At 48.8% G+C, this 19,188-nt stretch overlaps 1 protein-coding gene across 1 annotated transcript; it reads left to right on the top strand.

Annotated features, from left to right (window-relative positions):
• Positions 1-1,398: 1,398 nt before the first annotated feature.
• On the top strand, positions 1,399-2,406 carry GPR6 (G protein-coupled receptor 6; the record flags this gene model as incomplete). Its single annotated transcript, XM_082306162.1, has 1 exon — positions 1,399-2,406. One exon carries the CDS (start codon positions 1,399-1,401, stop codon positions 2,404-2,406), a length of 1,008 nt encoding a protein of 335 aa, XP_082162288.1.
• Between the last annotated feature and the right edge of the window lie 16,782 nt (positions 2,407-19,188).

The raw sequence follows: 19,188 nt of genomic DNA, 5'->3' as shown, positions 1-19,188 counted from the left end.
GACTGAACGAGACCCTGAGGAAAACCTTTGCATGGTTGACGCTGCCCCTGCTCTGAGCAGGGGGTGGGACCCGAGAGGTGCCCCAGAGCTGACCTCCACAGGCCGCTTCCAAATCAAGCTATTCTGAGATTTGTGCTTCAGAAATCCCGGGAAGCCATGGCTTCGGTTGTTTACAGAGGTACAAAGTGTCGGCAGCTTGTCTCGATAATAGTGTTTAGCCTGCAGGAGGAGATGGATGGGGATGGACGTAATGAACGCTGTAGCTCTAATTCCCTTTGACTGTGCCCACCTTGTGCTGCGGCGTGGCCTGCGTGCCTTCTTCATTTGGACTGCCCAAGACAGTAAACACATTTTCTTCTGATTAATTTTTCAAAATTGCGTCTAAATGGTTTGCATGCTGTTCCCATAACCGAGAGGTCGTCTCATTTCCACGTTCTCCTGGTCGGCAGTTCCAGCACAAACACGCTCTCCCGGACGGGGCCTGTCCCGTCGGTGCTCGGGAAGCCACATCGCCGCAGGCGGGAACGACCCGCTGCTCACGTTTGTTTGACACTGGCTTTGGTAGCCATTGGCATGAGACCGTTATCCTTTCCGTCATCGATTCGTGTGCTTTAGAGAGGACATACATCGGCTGCTGGTTCATCGCGAGACAGGAAGGCGAGAGAAGGAGAGAGCGGGTATTTTTTGTGCCCGTGCAGTTGGGTCTTCTATGGTTTGACCTTAAAATTTTGGGGGGACCTCAGGAAATAGTGGGGATGCTTTCGCCGGTAGACAGATTGCTAACCCTAGAGTGCACGTCGTTCGGAGCGGGTAAGCGCGGAGCGGGCTTTTCCGCAGCCGTGGGCAGCGCCGTTTGGAGCCGCTTACGTCCGGGGGCTCGGCGCCGGTACCGCAGGCGCCGCAGGAGGGCAAGCCGTGCCGTGACCGCCGCCAGGGCGCTGCGGCGGGCACCCACGGCGGGAAAACCCCCGCAAGAGCGGGGGAAAAGCAGCGGCGGGAGAGGAGGGCGGGCGGAGGAGCGCCCCTCCCGCCCAGCGGCAGCTGCCGGGGCCTTCGCTCCCTCCTCCTCCTCCTCCTCCTCCGCTCCTGCCGCCCGGCGCCCCCTCCGCCTCGGCCCCGGCCTCGCCCCGGAGCCCAGCGGGAGGCGGGCGGGCAGCGCTGGCCGCCGGTCCCCCCCCGCCGCCGCCGCCCCGCCGGAGGCCGCCCCGGGCGCGGGGGGGGTGGGCGGGGCGGGGCGGGGCCCGGAGGCCGGGCCGGGCCGGCGGGAAACTTCCGCGGGTTCAGCACCAGAGACAGGGCGGGCGCGGCGCCGCCGCCCGGGATGCGCGCCCCGCCGCCCCGCCGCCCCGCCGCCCCGCCGCCCCCGCTCACCGCCTCTGCCCCCGCACAGCCGCGGCGATGGAGGCAGCGGCGGCGCTGAACGAGAGCGGAGCGGCCGCCCCGCGGCTGCCGGCCGGCGGCGGCGGCGGCGGCGGTGGCAATGGCAGCGCCTCGCTGGAGCTGTCGTCGCGGCCCCCCGCGCCCGCCGCCCTCAACCCCTGGGACGTGATGCTCTGCGTCTCCGGCACCGCCATCGCCTGCGAGAACGCCCTGGTGGTGGCCATCATCTGCTACTCGCCCGCCCTGCGCACCCCCATGTTCGTGCTGGTGGGCAGCCTGGCCACGGCCGACCTCCTGGCCGGCCTCGGCCTCATCCTCAACTTCGTTTTCCAGTACGTGATCCGCTCCGAGACGGTCAGCCTGCTGACGGTGGGCTTCCTCGTCGCCTCCTTCGCCGCCTCCGTGAGTAGCTTGCTGGCCATCACGGTCGATCGCTACCTCTCCCTCTACAACGCCCTCACCTACTACTCGGAGAGGACGGTGCTCTGCATCCACACCATGCTGGCGGGGGCCTGGGGGGTCTCCCTCTGCCTGGGGCTGCTGCCCGTCCTGGGCTGGAACTGCCTCCACGACCGCGCCGCCTGCAGCGTCGTCAGACCCTTGACCAAGAGCAACGTGACGCTGCTGTCCGCCTCTTTCTTTCTCATTTTCCTCATCATGCTCCATCTCTACATCGAGATCTGCAAGATCGTTTGCAGGCATGCCCACCAGATAGCTCTCCAGCAGCACTTTCTGACTGCTTCACACTATGTCGCCACCAAAAAAGGAGTCTCTACCCTCGCTATAATCCTCGGGACTTTCGGGGCCAGCTGGCTGCCTTTTGCCATCTACTGTGTCGTGGGGGATCCCGAGTACCCCTCCGTGTACACGTACGCCACGCTGCTACCCGCTACCTACAACTCCATGATCAACCCCATCATCTACGCCTACAGAAACCAGGAGATCCAGCGGTCCATGTGGGTGCTCTTCTGCGGCTGCTTTCAGGCTAAAGTGTCCTTTCGCTCCCGGTCCCCCAGCGATGTCTGAGTGACTTTTCTCTCTGTCGTACCACACCCAGTGACAATCTGCCCAGTGAACTATGACGGTGCCTGTTCGAAACTTCAAACTACGTCGTGAAGTCGTTGGAAACACGCTTAAGTATTAGCACTTTACACATCTTTGTATCTCTGAGAGCGGTTCGGGGTATGGAGTTTTGGGTTCTGTGAAAAAAACAACCCAAACAAAAACCGTGGTTGTATATAAATTTGCACATCACATTTGTAAAGTGAAGACATTCCGATACTGCTTAATGATAGCACCTTACTTCTAGCTGCTGACCTGCCAAAACAGTGTTGCCTTTCTGAAGGGCAGAGAGAAAGTTGTGTTTGTGTTACATTTGTACATGTGTGTGTGTGTGTGTGTCGGGGAGGGGGTGTGTGTACGTATGTGTGTACCTATACTTTGCTGCACAATATTGATAAATTATAACATTTTGTATACAAATAAAAAAATGTAAAAGATGTAAAATAACTTTGTGTGTTTAGATGCTTTTAGAAACGAGAGAGCTGGCAAATTTGCCAGTTGAGTGAAGTCCCTTTACTTCTGAAAGCTCCCTGTGTAATTCTGCCTAAAGAGATCATCATTCACTATGGAGATGAAATACTGCACCAAGAAAGACACCTTCCTGCTTGCTTGCTTGTTTGTTCTCTTCTTTAGTCTGGCAAAGAGAGAGTAACGAAGAGCACAAACTCCTTTTTATTCCCCAGCAACCAAAGAAACAAAAAGCCCAATCAAATAGGCTGCTAATTACAGTTATTCGCCAGGTTTCCAGTAGCTTTCATCTTCAAGTTATAAGTTAGCCTTTTACAATGATGCTCCATTCAAAAGTTGTCAAACTGTGGGGAAAAATTGGCCTCTAAGCTGGGCTCTTTTTTTCCTTTTTTAGTCTAACGCTGGAGGGGAAAAAAGGAAAAAAAAATCACAGTCATCTTTCCTGAAAGCCTGTAAAATGCCACAATAAATTGACCTTCCTTATCATCTGCGGTTCTGAGGGGAACCCGCATGGTTTCTCCCCCTCCTTTTTTTGGACTGCGTGCTGTAGAAAAATCATTTAAGTGCATCTTTGCTGTCTGCCTGTCTCAGAGCAGTATACAGTTTTCTGATAATCCCACGGTTTAGTGGCTTCAAAGAGCCCATCAGAGGTCAATGATGTTGTTCAGAGTTCGGAAACACTCCTTCACTCAGGTCCAAATTCACCGGCGACTGATTTATTTAGAGCAATGACAGGTGCGGCAGATTTCAGAAGCAGCATTGCTGCTTATTTATTTATAGTTATGCTACATTTACATCCTGATTATGTTATAATTTATCACTATCATTTCAATTTGTATTTAAGGGCTGAAACAGATTAACTTGTGTGCATAATACCATGTAAAAAGTTTGGACTGATGTGTTTCCCAGCTTATGACTGGGCAATGCAACAAGCATTTGCCTGCTGGGGCCACAAGGATCCAACAAGCCTCAGCAAGGCTGTGTATCAGTAATGCTGTATTTATGTGAGTGCAAGTATTATGAAAACCAGTACCCTTTGACTGATAATACAAAGATATTTCATTTAAAAAAAAAAAAAAAAAAAAAAAGCCTGTATTCCAGACTCTGCTAGCCCCATTATTTTTATCAATTCTAATAATCACAAATGTGACACTCTGATTGATGAATACCTTCAGGCACACAGTTCACCAGGGCACTGTTGCAGTGATGTTACAAATATGATTTAAACCAGATCTTATGTTAGGTCGAAACGCTGCTCGGATTAAGAACTCCAAAGTTGCTAGTGAGAAAGGTTATTTTTTCCCCCTCTTTTAAGCCCTCATCTCATACGCTACGTCTAAGCTAGTAAATAAAAGAAGGCGAGGCCTGCCCTCTAGCCCTGCGGCCGGGTGGCACAGAGCGTGCCTGAGCTCTTTTCCCCCTGCAAAGCCAGGGACCAAACTGCTGGCGGGAGCATTCGCTGGTAACCTGCATAGACTCAGCCAAAGATGCTGCATCACCCACAGTAGTAACCGCTGAGAGAAAAGACCAGCGAGTGCCTCGGACTAGTGAAATCTAGCAAAACTTTCTGGTAAAACTGGAAAACTTGCCATCTGCTAAGCATTAGTCTCATAAATCTTTGTCATTCCTGTGTGGACCGCAGTAAAATGGCAGGGCAGGGTTGCCATCAGTTCCTTTACTCAGTGTTTCCCGCAGGCAGCGCTCCGCGCCGGGATGCAGGTCCTCACCCCCCGGCGCTGAACCTGCACCCAAGTGTGAGCTGCTGAGCAGGACCTGAGCAGGCTCCTGGGAACCCTGCGCAGGCTCTGAAGACCAGTATTGGCTCTAAAAGCCCCTAGGAGAAATTTCTTATGTGTAATTTTAGACCCTGAAGTCAGGGAGACGCAATCTGCTAGAGACCACCCTGATGCCACCCCCCTCCATTAACTCTGTCAGGAACTGGGCATCAGGGATTTTTTTGTCACCATAAATTCATTAAGCAGTGACAACCTGTATAAAAATTAGGCATAGAAAACTTAGATGGATAGAATCCTACTTCAGTAATAAACCACTTAATCCAGGAGCGAAAAGGACTTCTTAGGTGAGCTGCTTTTCCATTTTTAGCCCAACATGTTATTTGCTTTGTTTCATTTTTTTACTATAGGACCGCATTTTCAGTTTAGCACTTTCCCCAATGATTTACTCTATCTACAAAAGAAAGCTGGACCCCTCCTGTTAAAAATGCGACACCTGTAAGGTATTTCCCCGAGTACTCTTCCTCTCTTCTAGGAAGCAAATTTGGGTTACAGTGACCTTAGTCACTCATTTTGTTGGGACAATACAAATGTGGGGGTTTTTTTCTATATGCCATGTTCAGAAAGCTTTTGCTGACTCATAATTTCTGGGAAAGACTAAGGCAAAAGAGGAGAGAGTATTTTGATGGTTTTTGGTTAGCCCTGAGAGTGGAATTGACGTCAAGCCACTTGCAGTAAAATATGGCCTTTCATTTTCCAAGCGAGTCCTGATCTGCAGGGATACCTGAACAGAATAACATAAAGCAGGCTACATAATCTCTTGTCTCCCCAAATAACATCTCACTTTAGAAAACAAAGAGCTGCAATTCCTGGTGGAGGAAGTCCAGGAATTGCATATAGCACGACGCCTGTATTTTCCTTGCTGAGTTTTTTTATTGAAACAGCAGACATTTATTTGAGAAAATGGTGTTACATTTGCAGTATCTGGGCCCACAAACTCCTCATGTTGTCAGATGATGGCACTTTTACCTTGGTCATGAAATGATTTGGGGAAGATAAAAATTCCTGGAGCCCCCATTGCCAGTTGCTGGGCAGTGCATTGCCATGACCGCCACACAGCCCCGATGGGGAGCCAGCTTGGGGGACAACCACGTACCATGTCTGGTCTTGTATTTCCAAAAGTCAACAGGCCACTTTGCCTGCATAGAGACTGCAGAACTGCAATAGAAATCACCATTATCACCATATTCGGCCCAATGTTTTGTAGTTATATACTACACGTAGCCTTTAGGGAAAATGGAAATGAGATTTCCTGCTTTACCACCCTTAAAAATTCTTTGGCTCATTCTGAAGTAGATAAAGTAATGTCGGTCTAAAGATCTCCCAGCCTGCTCCCAGCTAAAACCAGTGATGCTCTATTGCACATCAGCCAAGATAATGACAGTACCTCATTATAAAAAATTACCATTTTGAGGCAGGCAGGAAGTCCTCAGCCTCAGCTCCAATTTTCATTAGAAACTAATGGTTTATTACTAACCTTGAAAATCTTACGGGACATGTAGTGCCTCAAAAGGCCAGATCCTGGCAATTTGGCTTGCGTGAAGTACCTCTCTCTGTGATTAGCTCCCTCCTTTCCGCGGGAGCAATTACAGAAAGAGCACAGCTCTGGTGAGGAAGGCCTGGTCGGGAGCCAGGCCAAAAGCCCCCCACACCGCTTGATTTTCTGTGGGGCTTCTGCCGAAACCAGTGGTGTAACGGTGGAAATGAGACCGACTCTGCAGGCTGCTTTGTATGAGTCACTGTATATTAAAAAGCCAGCTGGATTCAAAATCACAGGTCAAACAAAACCTCTTTATTTAGCTAAGCAAACAAAAGGACAAAACACTTTTAAACCTGAAAAGTGAGTCTGTACATATTTTTATCAATGTAATGATCCACAGGTACTAAGTAACACCCGGTGAAGCACTAGAAGCTCTAATCTCCATTCTGCCGCTCTCATTTTAAAAGGATAAATTTTTTTAATGAGGTAAAAAAAATTTCTGATAATGCAGCTGCTCCTAAGCTCCTCAGCTACCTTTTGTGGTATTCATTTAAAAAGAAAAAAAGAAAAAAAGACAAGGGCGAAAACAAAAAAACGTGTTTTCTCCTTCTTGCTGCTTCATGACGGAGACTGGGAGGGCAAGGAGTGATGGAGCGGGTGCGATTCGGCTCAGCACGGAGGATGAGCACAGCTGAACCTTGCCTGAACCCCTGCTGGGTTTGCTTGTCTGGGAGACACTCTGAGTTGTGAGGTGTCTCCCCATTGCCTGGTCCTCATGAAGTGAACTCTTCCCTGGGACCTGCTGCAGCTGAAAGCTCACGGAGCAGCTCCTGAGTGGCTGCGTTTTGCTCAGGATTGCCACACAAAACTCCCCTGGGTAGAAAACCAACATGCCTTTCACTGCCCTCTTGATGTTTAAACTCTTTCCTCAGAATACAGAAAGCTCTCCCTGGGAAAAGGTCCCCCCAGGGGCAGTTTCATTTATCGAGGGCAGTAACTTGGCATGGAAATAATCCAACCGCTGCTGGGGTGCCTGGAGAGCCGTAAGCGCTGACTTGGCACTGACAGTAGATGTGGCACCCGGTTCAGCGGGGAGAGGTCCGCTCCTGTCAGCTCTCTCTGCTGCAAAGAAGTGCCAGAAGGCAGCGGGAGGTGACACGATGGTGTGGTCTCCGTGCAAGGTCCACACGTTACAGCAAAGACTGATAGTGAAGGTTTTTTTTCCAGCAGATTCCCACCCTTTTTTTACATTCTACTTTGCTGGCATCATAACACAAGTGGTAGGAGAGAAAGAGCAAGAGAAAAGACGAACGTGCTAATATCTATGTTAGGGGAAGAGCGCAGTGGTTTAAGGCGTGATGCACAACATGGAAACAGCTCCTCCGGCGGGTGCCTCAGATATACATCAGCTGAATGTGGTGTGCCCTTCCAGCAATGGGTTGGTGCTGCACACAAGACAAAAGACCAAAAACATTTCTTCACTGTAGCATCGTTTGAGTTATCATCAATCCTAGACCCCTCAAGTGGGCAACTGCAAGCACAGGCAGATCCCTTGAGCTGCCCAACCTACCGCACAGCCTTGTGAAGGAATAAAACATAGTCCAGATCCACCTTTCACCTTGCTTTTGAACACAATTAAACTTCTAGCTGCAAGCCCAGACTTAGAAACCACCTACAAGACAACGTGCTTCTTCCATCCCCTGCTGCCCTCTGTGCCCCTGACACAAGGTGCTGGGGCACAGCATCCTTGCACTGTCCCTCGCACCTTCCCCTGCGGCACGGGCTTCGTCTCCACCCAGGCAAGACCAGAGTGGGAGCCCGGCGCTGCGCCCGCCATCACCCCAGCAGTGATGCTGAGCACAGCCAGCCTCGGTTAGTTCATGCTCCTTGCCGTTTTCTTAAAAACCAGACATTTTCCTTTGTTTTCAAACAAAGAGAGCCTGTGTTTCTTTCATGCATGTTTGGGTCCAGAGCAGGAAGATTTAGCATTCAATTATGGTGCATTATGGACCAAAACCACTAAAAAAAAGAAGAAACAAAAATTATAATGTCACAATGGTACAGAAACCAAGAGGTGTCCTCAATGTCTTTGCTACATCCTATTCATGTTTGCTGGTTTTTCCTTGTCATTCCGTGTGCTTTATGTCACCAACGCCAACGGACTGCTGCACTGCTGTGTTACCTGGCGTAAGCGCTAGTTCGTGCCTCCACACCTCCAGAAACCTGTGCCTTGTTATGGGTCTTTTGGTTACTGGAGCATCTCCTGAAGGTGCTGTTTCCTACAGCAGTGTGAAATGACTCAAGCTTGCTCTTGATCTTGCGCCAAGGGAAGTTTAGGTTGGATATTAGAAAAAACTTCTTCGCCGAAAGGGTGGTCAGGCATTGGAAGAGGCTGCCCAGGGAAGTGGTTGAGTCCCCATCCCTGGAGGTATTTAAAAGACGGGTAGACGTGGTGCTTGAGGACATGGTTTAGTGGTGGACTTGGCAGTGCTAGGTTAACGGTTGGACTCGATGATCTTAAGGGTCTTTTCCAACCTTAACGATTCTATCGTTCTATGATTCTATGACCTCACTCACAGCTGGGCACGGCGTCAGAACCTGGCTGATGAGGAAAATACCTGGGAAAATATCTGCTAACGTTTGACTGCGCTTTGGTTCCCAGCTTTTGCCCGTTGCTAGCACCCACAGGCATTACAGGAGGTGTTGAGTGGAACCAGCAAATATGAATAACTCTTAAGGGAACTTTTTGCCGATGCAAGCTGTCTCTCTACATGTGCATTCCTTTGTAACTGTGTAAATAGGAATTACAGTTCCGTAATCAAGAAAAAGAAACAATACTGTGTGAATTGAGCTCCTGATTCTGAGTTTATCTGCCTCTCCAGCTTTACTCAGAAAGGAAAAAGGATTCCTCATTTTCCTTGGTTAGCGTGTAAAATCCATATGATGGCAGACTTTTAAAGACGTCAGCACTTAAAAGTGAGAATTAGATGCTTAGGATCAGAATTAGGAAAAGGATTTAAGCACCTGTATTCCTAAAGGTGGGCCCCTCAGCAATCCTGCTTACTGACTGGACCTACAAGTACCAAATCAATCAGCTGCTTTGCGTTTTTGTCCTCCGCGCCCTTATAGCCGGGCCGCAGCACGTGCACAGGGTGCTTTGCTTTTTCACAGTGCAAGCAGCCTGGAAGCTGCTTTTCCCCCCTGAACTCAGTGGGGATTGAGGAGCTCTGTGTCCTTACACCTATGTTTCCCACGTGGCTCCGTTTGGTAGGAAAGCACGGGAACACCGTGTGGCATAAGAAAGATCCAGGTTTTTTGTCACTGCACTGGCCAACATTTCCACGGGCTTAAATTTGCTCCAGCAGAGGAAGGGGCTAAGCCCAGGATATTGGCAGAGAGGGTTTTTTTATGCAGTGGAGGTTTATCAGCACTGTTGGAAACACTTGTTTCTCTAGCGTAGGGTGTTTTGTTCAATGGCGGGCTGGCTGCGATGCTTCAGGCACAGGGGCTCGATGGGGGTCAGGAGGAGGTGAATCGGCTCCAGGGAAAGGAAAGAAATTCTGAGCCGGGGGAATATTTTCATGCGTTTTTTCCTGCTACTCAATGTCTAGCTCCTGGCTGGTTTAAAACAAAATTGGTTTTCCTGGGAAGGAGTTTCTCCAAGTGGCCTGCTTGTTGTGTGGCTGCTTCAGTTTGTAGCTTAATTGAAAGACAGAGATTTTGGGGGAAAGTTTGGAAAAAGGTTTTAAAAATTAGCTTGAGCCTTCTGTCTTTTTTGAGATAAGGTGTATTTTGTATGGATCAGTACTCATTTTCTCAGCGACAAGATGATGGAATGCAGATTAATAATTGCATTTAAAACCAAGGCAGAAGGAGAGGCTCTGGAAACATTCTCCAAGATGTAGATTGTTTAAATAAAGGTTAAGATGTCTCCTATAAAATGTAATTACATCTATGACACGCTTTGAATGACTGATTTTTTTTTTAATCATCACCTTCAGTGACGCATTATCCTTTGCATCACAGTGAGATAATGTGATGCAGGTATAATTTTTCACTTCTAGTTGTTGCTGCTTTTTATAGGAAGAAGTGCATCTAGGTAATATTAAGAAGTTGCCAAAAGAAGTCTCTTCCATTGTAACTTAATATATCAGTAAATACGGGGACCTTGCTGCTTCCCAATATCAGTCTCTGACTTTTGATACTGTGCTAATTTTTTCTTAATCAGTAGGAAGTTAGGTTTTCCTAAAGTGTTTATAATTTTTTCCAAACAATGGTGTATTCTGTTTTAAATGTTGTCATGCAGTGACAAATAAAGAAAATGGGAGACAAATACGTTAAGGGCTCTGCCTTTCTGTATACTTGCTGTTCTATAAAGAAGAAGAGCAGGTTCTTCTTTCTTTGAAGAAAATAATAAAGTTGATTGAGTTACGCTGTCAAAATAAACACATCAGAAGCCTTTTGCAGGGAGAGTTTGGGGATGAAGTATGATCCGTGCGCCAAGCATAAACCCAAGACTTTGAGCAGCTCCCCAACTTGACGCAGCTGAAGATGAACTCCTTTCTCCCAGGGATCTGAGCTGCTCCATGGCAGTCAAAGCCCATCATGTTGGAGTCAGGCATTTGCAGGACCATCCATTGTATGAGGCCTCACTCATAAGACTGAACAGTGAGCCCTAAGAGCAGATACTGCCTACTGCTGAACGAGAACAGCTAATTGCATTATTTTAATTTGCAATGAAACAGGAAAGATTAGCATACTTTGCTGTAGCTGCCGTGCTGTCAGACAGCATCAGTTCCACAGGAGATGCGTTTGCAGGAAATAAAGACACTCCGAAGCACCACAACTCTCCCAGCCGTATTTAGGTAAGTACCCCGGCTGCTAGCTTGTCTGCTGAAACCCGCCACTACGTTAGCAGCACACGGCACTTATTGTGCCAACCAGAACATCTCCAATATTCTTGTTTCATAAGACATTTTTAGAAGTTAGGAAAGGCTCTGGCCCTGCCTTCTTCATTATTAAAACTGGGACTTTTTGCCTAACCATAGCGTGTCCGTAGTATTGGTCAGATCCATAAAAGCTTCCGAATAATACTCTTCCATCCTGCCATGCTTGGTCTGAAATGACTGAGCAGGCAGAAACACACCGAATGTGTCTGCTACTTGACCTGGCAATGTTAATCCAGCTTCTCTATCATGCAGGCAGCAGAACTGGTTTTCTGCCCAACCAGTTGCTTATCCCATTTGTCTGCCGGGCCACGTGGCTGTGTTTCCACCTCTCCAGCGATTCCCTGGTGCCTCAGCCAGTGCTGAGCAGGACATGAGCCTCCAGGCACCCCCTCCCCATCTTAGCCCTGCCACAAACGGAGGAGAGTGTCGATGGCACTCGGTGCTGTGGGTGCTCCCTGCTTCTCATGAGTACAGCATACCACTGGACAGTTCAAGGCATGGAAGGTGTCTTATCCCGCTCTGTGGAGCATCCCTATGTAGTAACAAGTGAGAGCCAGATACCTGCATGAAAACCTGTGCTTGTAATCTTCCTCTTCTGCAGGGCAGAAAATGATGATATAAGAAAACGAAGTAGCAGTGAAATTTGCTTGGGAGCTACCAAAGAACATTAGAAAAGTCATTTTGCTCCTGGAACGAGGTATCTGCGTACAAAACATGGGTAGGATGCATGTCTTCTGTTCCCATTTTGGGAACACCCGTATGTGTCTGTTATTCCTATTGCTCTCTCTTCTTGCCCTGACACCCCTTTCCCATTCATTTCTGCCCCAGAGGTTGCCTTTCCTTATCTCTTCCCTGAAGGCACTGTGACCACGTCGGGTTTCCTGCTCTTGGCGTGAACTGCCTTTCCTCAAACACATCTCAATTTTCTTCTCATTTCAGATGGTGCTACTGCTTCTCTCAGAGGGGTTTCACATGTGAGGAGGCGGGTGGACGTCACCTCGGAGGGGACTGCTCCGAGGAGGACAGTGTTACCTCTGTGCCACTTCTGCTCTTGCTGCACCTGGGGAAACTACAAATGAGAGACATCCATGGGCCAGTCTGGCAGAGGTGCAAACAAAAGTGACTGAGTCTATCAGATCTGCAGCTCGCTTTGTCTCCCAGTGCTCCTCAGAAGCATCTGTAAGCGACTGATGGGGTTTATTCTCTGCCTTTTGAAAGTCCCCTACTGCCAGAGGTGAAAAGACATAACAGGAGTGTTATTTTTCAGCATACTCAGTATATTACACTACTAAGGGCTTTGGAGTGAGCAACGAAGGCTTAGCCCACCTCACCATTACGTGCTGATTTGTGGCCAGGATAATCCTAAAGGGCATACCATGCCATTGGGCTACCTGAAGGACATCTTCAGGACCTGTCTTTGGGGTACAATAGGCAGTGCAATGCCCTGTGGATCATTTTTTCCAGGTGCCAGGGTAGGAGCAGAACAGATTAACGCGGATGTAGTGGTGGAGTCCCACTTACAGAGCACAGCCAACATGCAGGCGCGTTCAGGTTGGTCTAAAAACATGCCACGAGCTGCTTTTGCACATATCAGAGAGATATCAGTATCAGACCCTTTACGTATCAGACCCTTTGGTGGAGGTAAATGCTATTCCCCTTTTAATACGGACACGCAAGCCTGGCCGCCTGGCTGCGGGCAGGAGGCAGAGGGGAGGGGGCAAACTGGGCAAGATGGGGAGGGCAACCCAGCTCAGGGGAGCCGCAGCAGCCAGCTCCGCCACAAGCCCCTCCGCGGCTCCCTTGGGGAGGTGGCTGTCTTGTCCCTCCCACTCGGGACACCCAAACCCCAAGCCTGGGGCAAGCGGTGGTGCCGTGCCGCTCGGGGGCCTCCCTCCCCACTCTGTCTTGCTGCCCCTCAGAGAGGCTCCAGTCGTGGTCTGCAATTTGCTGGCTTTCTTCTTCACAGACTGAGACTGAGAAATCCATGTTTATGTCCTTGAACATATCACCCGCAGGCCATAAAAATATCTTTGGAACAACCTAAGCCAGCTTTTACATCATCTTGCCTTCGCTCCATTCCCAAATGCCTTAATATGATGTTTACAACTTTGTCTGTCCCGGTATCACCTCTCTTTGCTTCCACGTAGAAGAGAAGTTGCTGTTCCTGCTTCTTAAGATTACTCTCAGGTGACCTTCCTTTAAAATTTATAACCCTATATAAATCCATAGCAACAATTTCTCGGCTGTTCCAGCACTTTGGGTTATCGATCGGCTGTGACGTGCTCTCTGTGCTGTGGTTTACCGGGTCTGCCCCCCCCGGTTCTCCCCAAGCAAAGGAGAGAGAAGAACTATTGCTCGGCGCAGTTTCCCGTCAAGCTGCGTTTCTCAAGAGCTGCTTGCACACTTCATCCATCACATAGATGTTGTCCATCTTTCTGCAAGCTCCTTTATGCCGTGACCCAACAGCAGTGGTTTCTAACTTTTGAAAATGTTCCTTTGTAGAGAGATACAGTAGAAGACTTTATGGTTTATATTACTCTTCTTCTGGTTTTAATTGTCGAGGTCTTACCTGGAGCTGATGTAGGCAGCGTGAGCAGTGAATATGCAGAGCCTTTCTATTGCTTGTTTGTGCCTCTTCTCCTGTTGTTGAGTTGATTTTGTTTTTTTTTCTTTCTACAAATATGACAGCTGCTTTATGCAAATGTCCTTCGTAGCTACAGCAGAGGAAGAAAGCCTGACACAAACCCTAATTCTTCTGGGTAACCTCTCAAGAGCATTGAGCTAGTCTCATAAGCAAGGGAGGGGAGCTTGGTTTGGGTGAAATTTCTCTGTAAAGCCCCAAGTGAGAGCGATCACTGGGGGTGTGCTGCCAGAGCAGGAGGATGTACTGAGTCATGTTTCACAGGTGTCTGTCTCAGCCAAAGTGTGATTCAATTTTTTCATAAATGACTTGGGTGATGGAGCAGAGACAATACTTACTCCGTGTGCAGCTGTCAGGCAGCTGGGAGGGGCTGCAGTTACCTTGGAGGACCAACTTGGTGTTCAGCACGATCTTGTCAAGTCTGAAAGAGAGCTTGGAGAAAAAAAAAGGAGACGGTCTATTAGGGGCAAGCACAGCAACTCAGCAGGAAAATCAGCAGTGCAAATCCAGCACAGGGAGTGATGAGCCACATAGCAAATCCATGGAGGAATATCATGAGCTGAGCTTGGTCAACAGCATTGCCTCACCATTTGTGAGGGCTCAGGGGAGTATGTGAAAGCTGCTATAAAAGTGGAAGGAAATCTTGTGTATCCAACATCCATGGTTTGTAGAACAACGAATGATGGGCTTAAATGACACCAAGGAAGAGTCAGGCTTGACACTGGAAAATTGGCAGAAATAAAGGAGCATTGGAACAATCTGTGTAGGGAGGTTATGGGGACCTCCATCACTGGAAACCTCTCACAGCAAGTCGCAAACATCCACCAGGAACAACATGGGGAGGACAAGTCTGTCTCCAGACAGAGCGACAGGTTGAATAAACTCGTGACGTCTCTTTCAACACTATTTTAGTATGCCTCTGTTATAGTCACATGTACTTCTTCAATTTGCTGTTTGCAAATACTTGAGTAGCAGGTAGTCAGATACTACAGGTGGTCCAGTTCTCTACCTTCTGTTTAGGCCAGACTTTGTGATTACTTTATTATGTATTGCTGACCTCCTAGGGCTAGCAATTCTCCTCCCAATTCATACAATGTCTGGACACCAGAATGGAGCCCGTACAAGCAGAATTACTTATGAATAAATACAGCGGGCTTTTCCCCCAAAATATTTCCTGCAGTGTCAGCATCTTCTTAATCAAGCATTGAACTCTGAGTTTGTGTGTGTGTGTGTGTATACACGTCTTTTTAAATCAAGTTTTCTGTTGTTGGACTTCCGTGTGTGCAAGCTCATTGCTAGGAGGGAGTGCTACAAATTATCCCTCACAGTAGGAGGTGCTTTGGTACATTTCCTATAACGATTACACCCAGCTGACCTCCAAGTTGTTATAGAGAAACGACTGAAGTTGCCTGAGGACAGCTGTACCTGCAGATACAAGCTGAAGCGCTCTTTTTTCTTTGAGATGTCATGCAAAAAGATTATGGAGTAAACTATCTTTCCTCTTTAGCTAAAGCTAGGTTTGGAAACTGGTGACAACTGAATAACAGTCTAGGAAAAATGTCCCAAGTAAAGTGAAGTGATTTCCATGGAGATATTCTTTATTCCAGGTTATCTACAACTGATGGAAGCGAAGGGTTATTGAACCACTGCGAGCTCCTTATACCAGACTGCCAGCCCCTGTTCACTGCCTCTGGTCTGAGCCCTTCCCATCGATACGGTGTGAGCCACCGTTCACCAGGCAGAGGGAAGGGCCTCCAGCGAGCAGGGGCTGGTGCTACCAAAAATAGCAAGGGGAGGAAGAAAATCTCCCTGAGATGCTCAGGTCTGCTGTACGTGCTCTGTAGCAACTGGCATAGCACTATAGAGACTGCAAATTAAATCATAACGATGTGGATGAACAAGCGGGGTCAAATTCTAGTCCATGTCATTAGGACACAGCCATTAATTTTAATTAATGGTAATTGTAATGTAATGGTGTCTGACAGCAGAATTAAGGTAGGTGTGCACGTGCATATGTGCACAAGTCAGTGTCTGCAACCTCAGAGGACAGACCTTATGGCTTTGACAGAAAGATCAGGGTAGGAGAGATCTTAACGGATCACCGGGTTCCCTTTCTGCTTAGGCCATTCAGGGAACGTCTGGAAACTAGCAGAAAATATGCCATGCTTCTGACAAACTTTGGCCAAGCTTTCCTGAGAAAACTGGAGTAAAGCAAAGAGTCTTCATGAAGGTTGGTCCCCAAAACTGCCAAACAACTCCACCAACTTCTACAGCTGGTAAATACAAAGGAAATTAGGGAATCGATGTGTAATAATGTAGCAGATAACAAGCTGACGAGTGAGAAGCTGCGTGTGTTCATACGGGTTAGATCACATCAGACAAAATCAATAGGTGCCTTTGTCAAAGCTATAGGTTTGGTGACAACAGTAGACATTTAACTAAATTATAGTAACTGTCGACAAAGAACCTTGTAGAAAACCTAGGGGGAGGCAATCTGTTCAGGTGTTCGTGCTGCTGAGTCTGAATTAGTCAAACTTTGTTAGTTACAAAAAAAGGCAAGAATTCAGTTTTCTGGACCCTCTGAGGGATGCTGACAGGATGCATTTTGAATACAGATCAAGGGCCAGATGCTGTCCGACACCCATAGAGCTGCGTGGTGCACTCCATGCAGAAACCCTGCTCATTCACTACCCTAAATAATTGTTGACCAAAAGGCTTTATATGGCTTAGAAGGTCTGTGTTACAGAGCAAGCTCACTACAACTGGTGTCACTTGGGTGCATCTTTCCAAGGACGCGTGAGTCCCAGGACATCTTGCGGACACACTGTGAAAAGAGAAGCAAGAACTGAATGAAGGAAGCAAAGGCAGAAGGCTCCTTGGGCAGTGGAAATGGTGTGAGGGGGGTCACGGAGACACTTGTTTCTGGGGCAGGCAGGGCAGCACGTGGCAGCAAGTGCCTGCACAGACATGGCTGTTTTACCCAAAAAGGACATTTTTGCTGGGGACGCAGCTGGATACAAGATTCACAGCATTGGGTTTGCCGCAGGACTCCAAGTCTTGCGTCCTCAGCAATAAGTAGGTTGGCCAAGTCCCTCATACATCATCCTGCTCCATGGCCAGGGTTTGGGGTAGGGTTATGGACTTGACTCATTGGTCTTTCATTTTTGGCAGTGCACATCTGTAACGCATTCTCTCTGTACTATCTCCGCTGCACGTACCCAGTGCTACTGGTAACCAGCTTTAAAATGATCATAGCACAGCACGTACCAGTCATGTGTGATCAACTGCCAAATAAAATATCTTACCCTTGTTGATATTTTCCCACAGCGTTTACTTTTCTGTGAACATCAGGTTAATAAAGATGTTTAGCACTACCATATGATTGCAATAAGAGTTTATATTGTTTTATAGCTGGCTCTTCATGTTGGCTTTGCCTTGAGAGAAGGGGAGGGGAGATTCTTACAGCATTTTCTTCCTGTACTATTAAAAATGTTCATGTTAGAAAGGTATGTGACACAGAAATATGTGCCGTTATCAGCGATAGTAAAACTCTAATCTGCAGACAACTAGCCAAAAGAAAACTAGTAACTTAGCCAGCATCATTGGCCTGGTTTATTGCAGCCTGTAAGAGGAAATTCTGCACTTAAACAAGCTGCCAAAATCACGGGCACCAATACTTCAATATCCGGTCGCTGATAAAGGTACGGCCGCCGCTGTTTGCATGAACGTGTTTACAAGAGAGGGATCGGTTATTTCATTTAAAGGGACGCAGGGTGTTTGCCTTGCCCGCCGTGTTTATCTCCGAGCAGCCTGGCCCCTCGGCTGAAGCCACACTGCCTCGTGCCACAGCTCAGCCCTGCCGCCGCTTGCCCAGGTTCACGGAAAGGGGCAGGATGGGAACAAACCAGGGAGTAACACCAGCCCACGCACACGCGGGCGGTCTTGTGGGGCAGGAGGCTCCAAATTTATACAGGCTCACTGGTTTCCTTTTGCGAAATAGCCTATTCTGCCAGCTCCACGCAGAGAAGCACCTCTGTGAGCCGGTCACTACGGACAAGCAGCTTTGCCCGGATAGAGGTCGGGACTTGTCCTGCAAATCTGAGATGCAGAGAGGTCTCGGCGTCATCCCTGCCGTTCCCCCTCTACTTCCCAGGGCTGGAAAGAGCCACTCTGTGTGGGCTGCTCCCCCCCAGCTCCGGGCGTGCGTTTGGAGACAGATACGGCAGCAATGAGTAAAAGCCCAGGGATTTCTTGGTGTGCTTGCCTGTAGGATGCTCGTTGTTTTAACCCGAGTGATGCTCTCGGGAATGTCCCTGTGGCAGCCCACCTGTTCTCAAAGACCTGATTGAAAAGATACGTTTTCTTGCAATGTCTCACACCTACAGACAAAACAGATATTCAAAAATTCATTTGTAGACTCTAGTTTTCTTGAGCACTGCAAATGTTTTCAGCCAAACTATGCTTTCCTGCTTTCCAGCATTTCCACAGAAGAATAAAAACCATTTCCCAGGCTGCTTCTTCCCGGATGCTGGCATTCTGCTTGTCACATCATCACCTCCTCTATTTATATGCTTAAACCAGGACCTAGGAGCTCAGCTTTGGCCAACTCCAGGCAGGACTATTTTTTTACATGGCTGCATTGTGCCTAATGCAGCAGGGCCAGGACCCAGTTCCCCACCCCGATACAAACACTTACGTGATGGTAGCAATCCCATACACCATAAAACAACTCGTGTGTTGGCGGGAGCATGTAAGTGTGCGCAGTGCACCTATGCTATACATGACACCCGGTACCTAGCAAAGATGCGCACCTGGAGGTGAGCTCTGAAGGCCGCCAGCCGCCCTGGGGAGAGGGCTGGCTCTGCCCTGGGGCAGGGGTCCACCCCAGGGGGCAGCCGCGGGGACTTGGTGTGGGATCGCTTGTGCTGCCTGACCTGACAAATCGCCAGGAGCAGACAAAGTGCCACAGCATGTGAGATGGTCAAGCCCAGTGCCGGCCCTCGGGCACGACCAGGATGGGGTGCCCACGAGCGTGAGCAGTGGTGGGGAGGAGGTCCCCAGAGCCCCCCAGCACAGCACCTGCCGTCTCTGGGCAGCCCCGCTCACCCCTGTTCCCTGAGGAGACGCCAGGGCACCGAGGCACCACACCAAGCGCCTGCTTTAGTTTCTTGGTGTGTATGGAGACCGAAACCCACGGGCAGCCTCCACCAGCTCTTATCTTCACTACTGGTATGAGCCACTCTGCCATCTCTGTGCAAATGAAAAGGCCGATGTTAAAGCCTCTGTCACAGGGACCACAGCGTTTCAGTGCAGCAGCTGTGGCCCGCGGTGGCAGCACCAGTGGCGTGACCCCAAACCGCACTCAAGGGTCACACAGCGGGGGAAAGCACAAGGAAACTCACTGGAAAAAAAAAG

This window comes from Platalea leucorodia, assembly GCF_965183815.1.
Source record: "Platalea leucorodia genome assembly, chromosome: 3".
NCBI lineage: Eukaryota > Metazoa > Chordata > Aves > Pelecaniformes > Threskiornithidae > Platalea > Platalea leucorodia.
The sequence above is the reverse complement of the archived record's forward strand: the minus strand, read 5'-3'. Positions and strand labels throughout refer to the sequence as shown.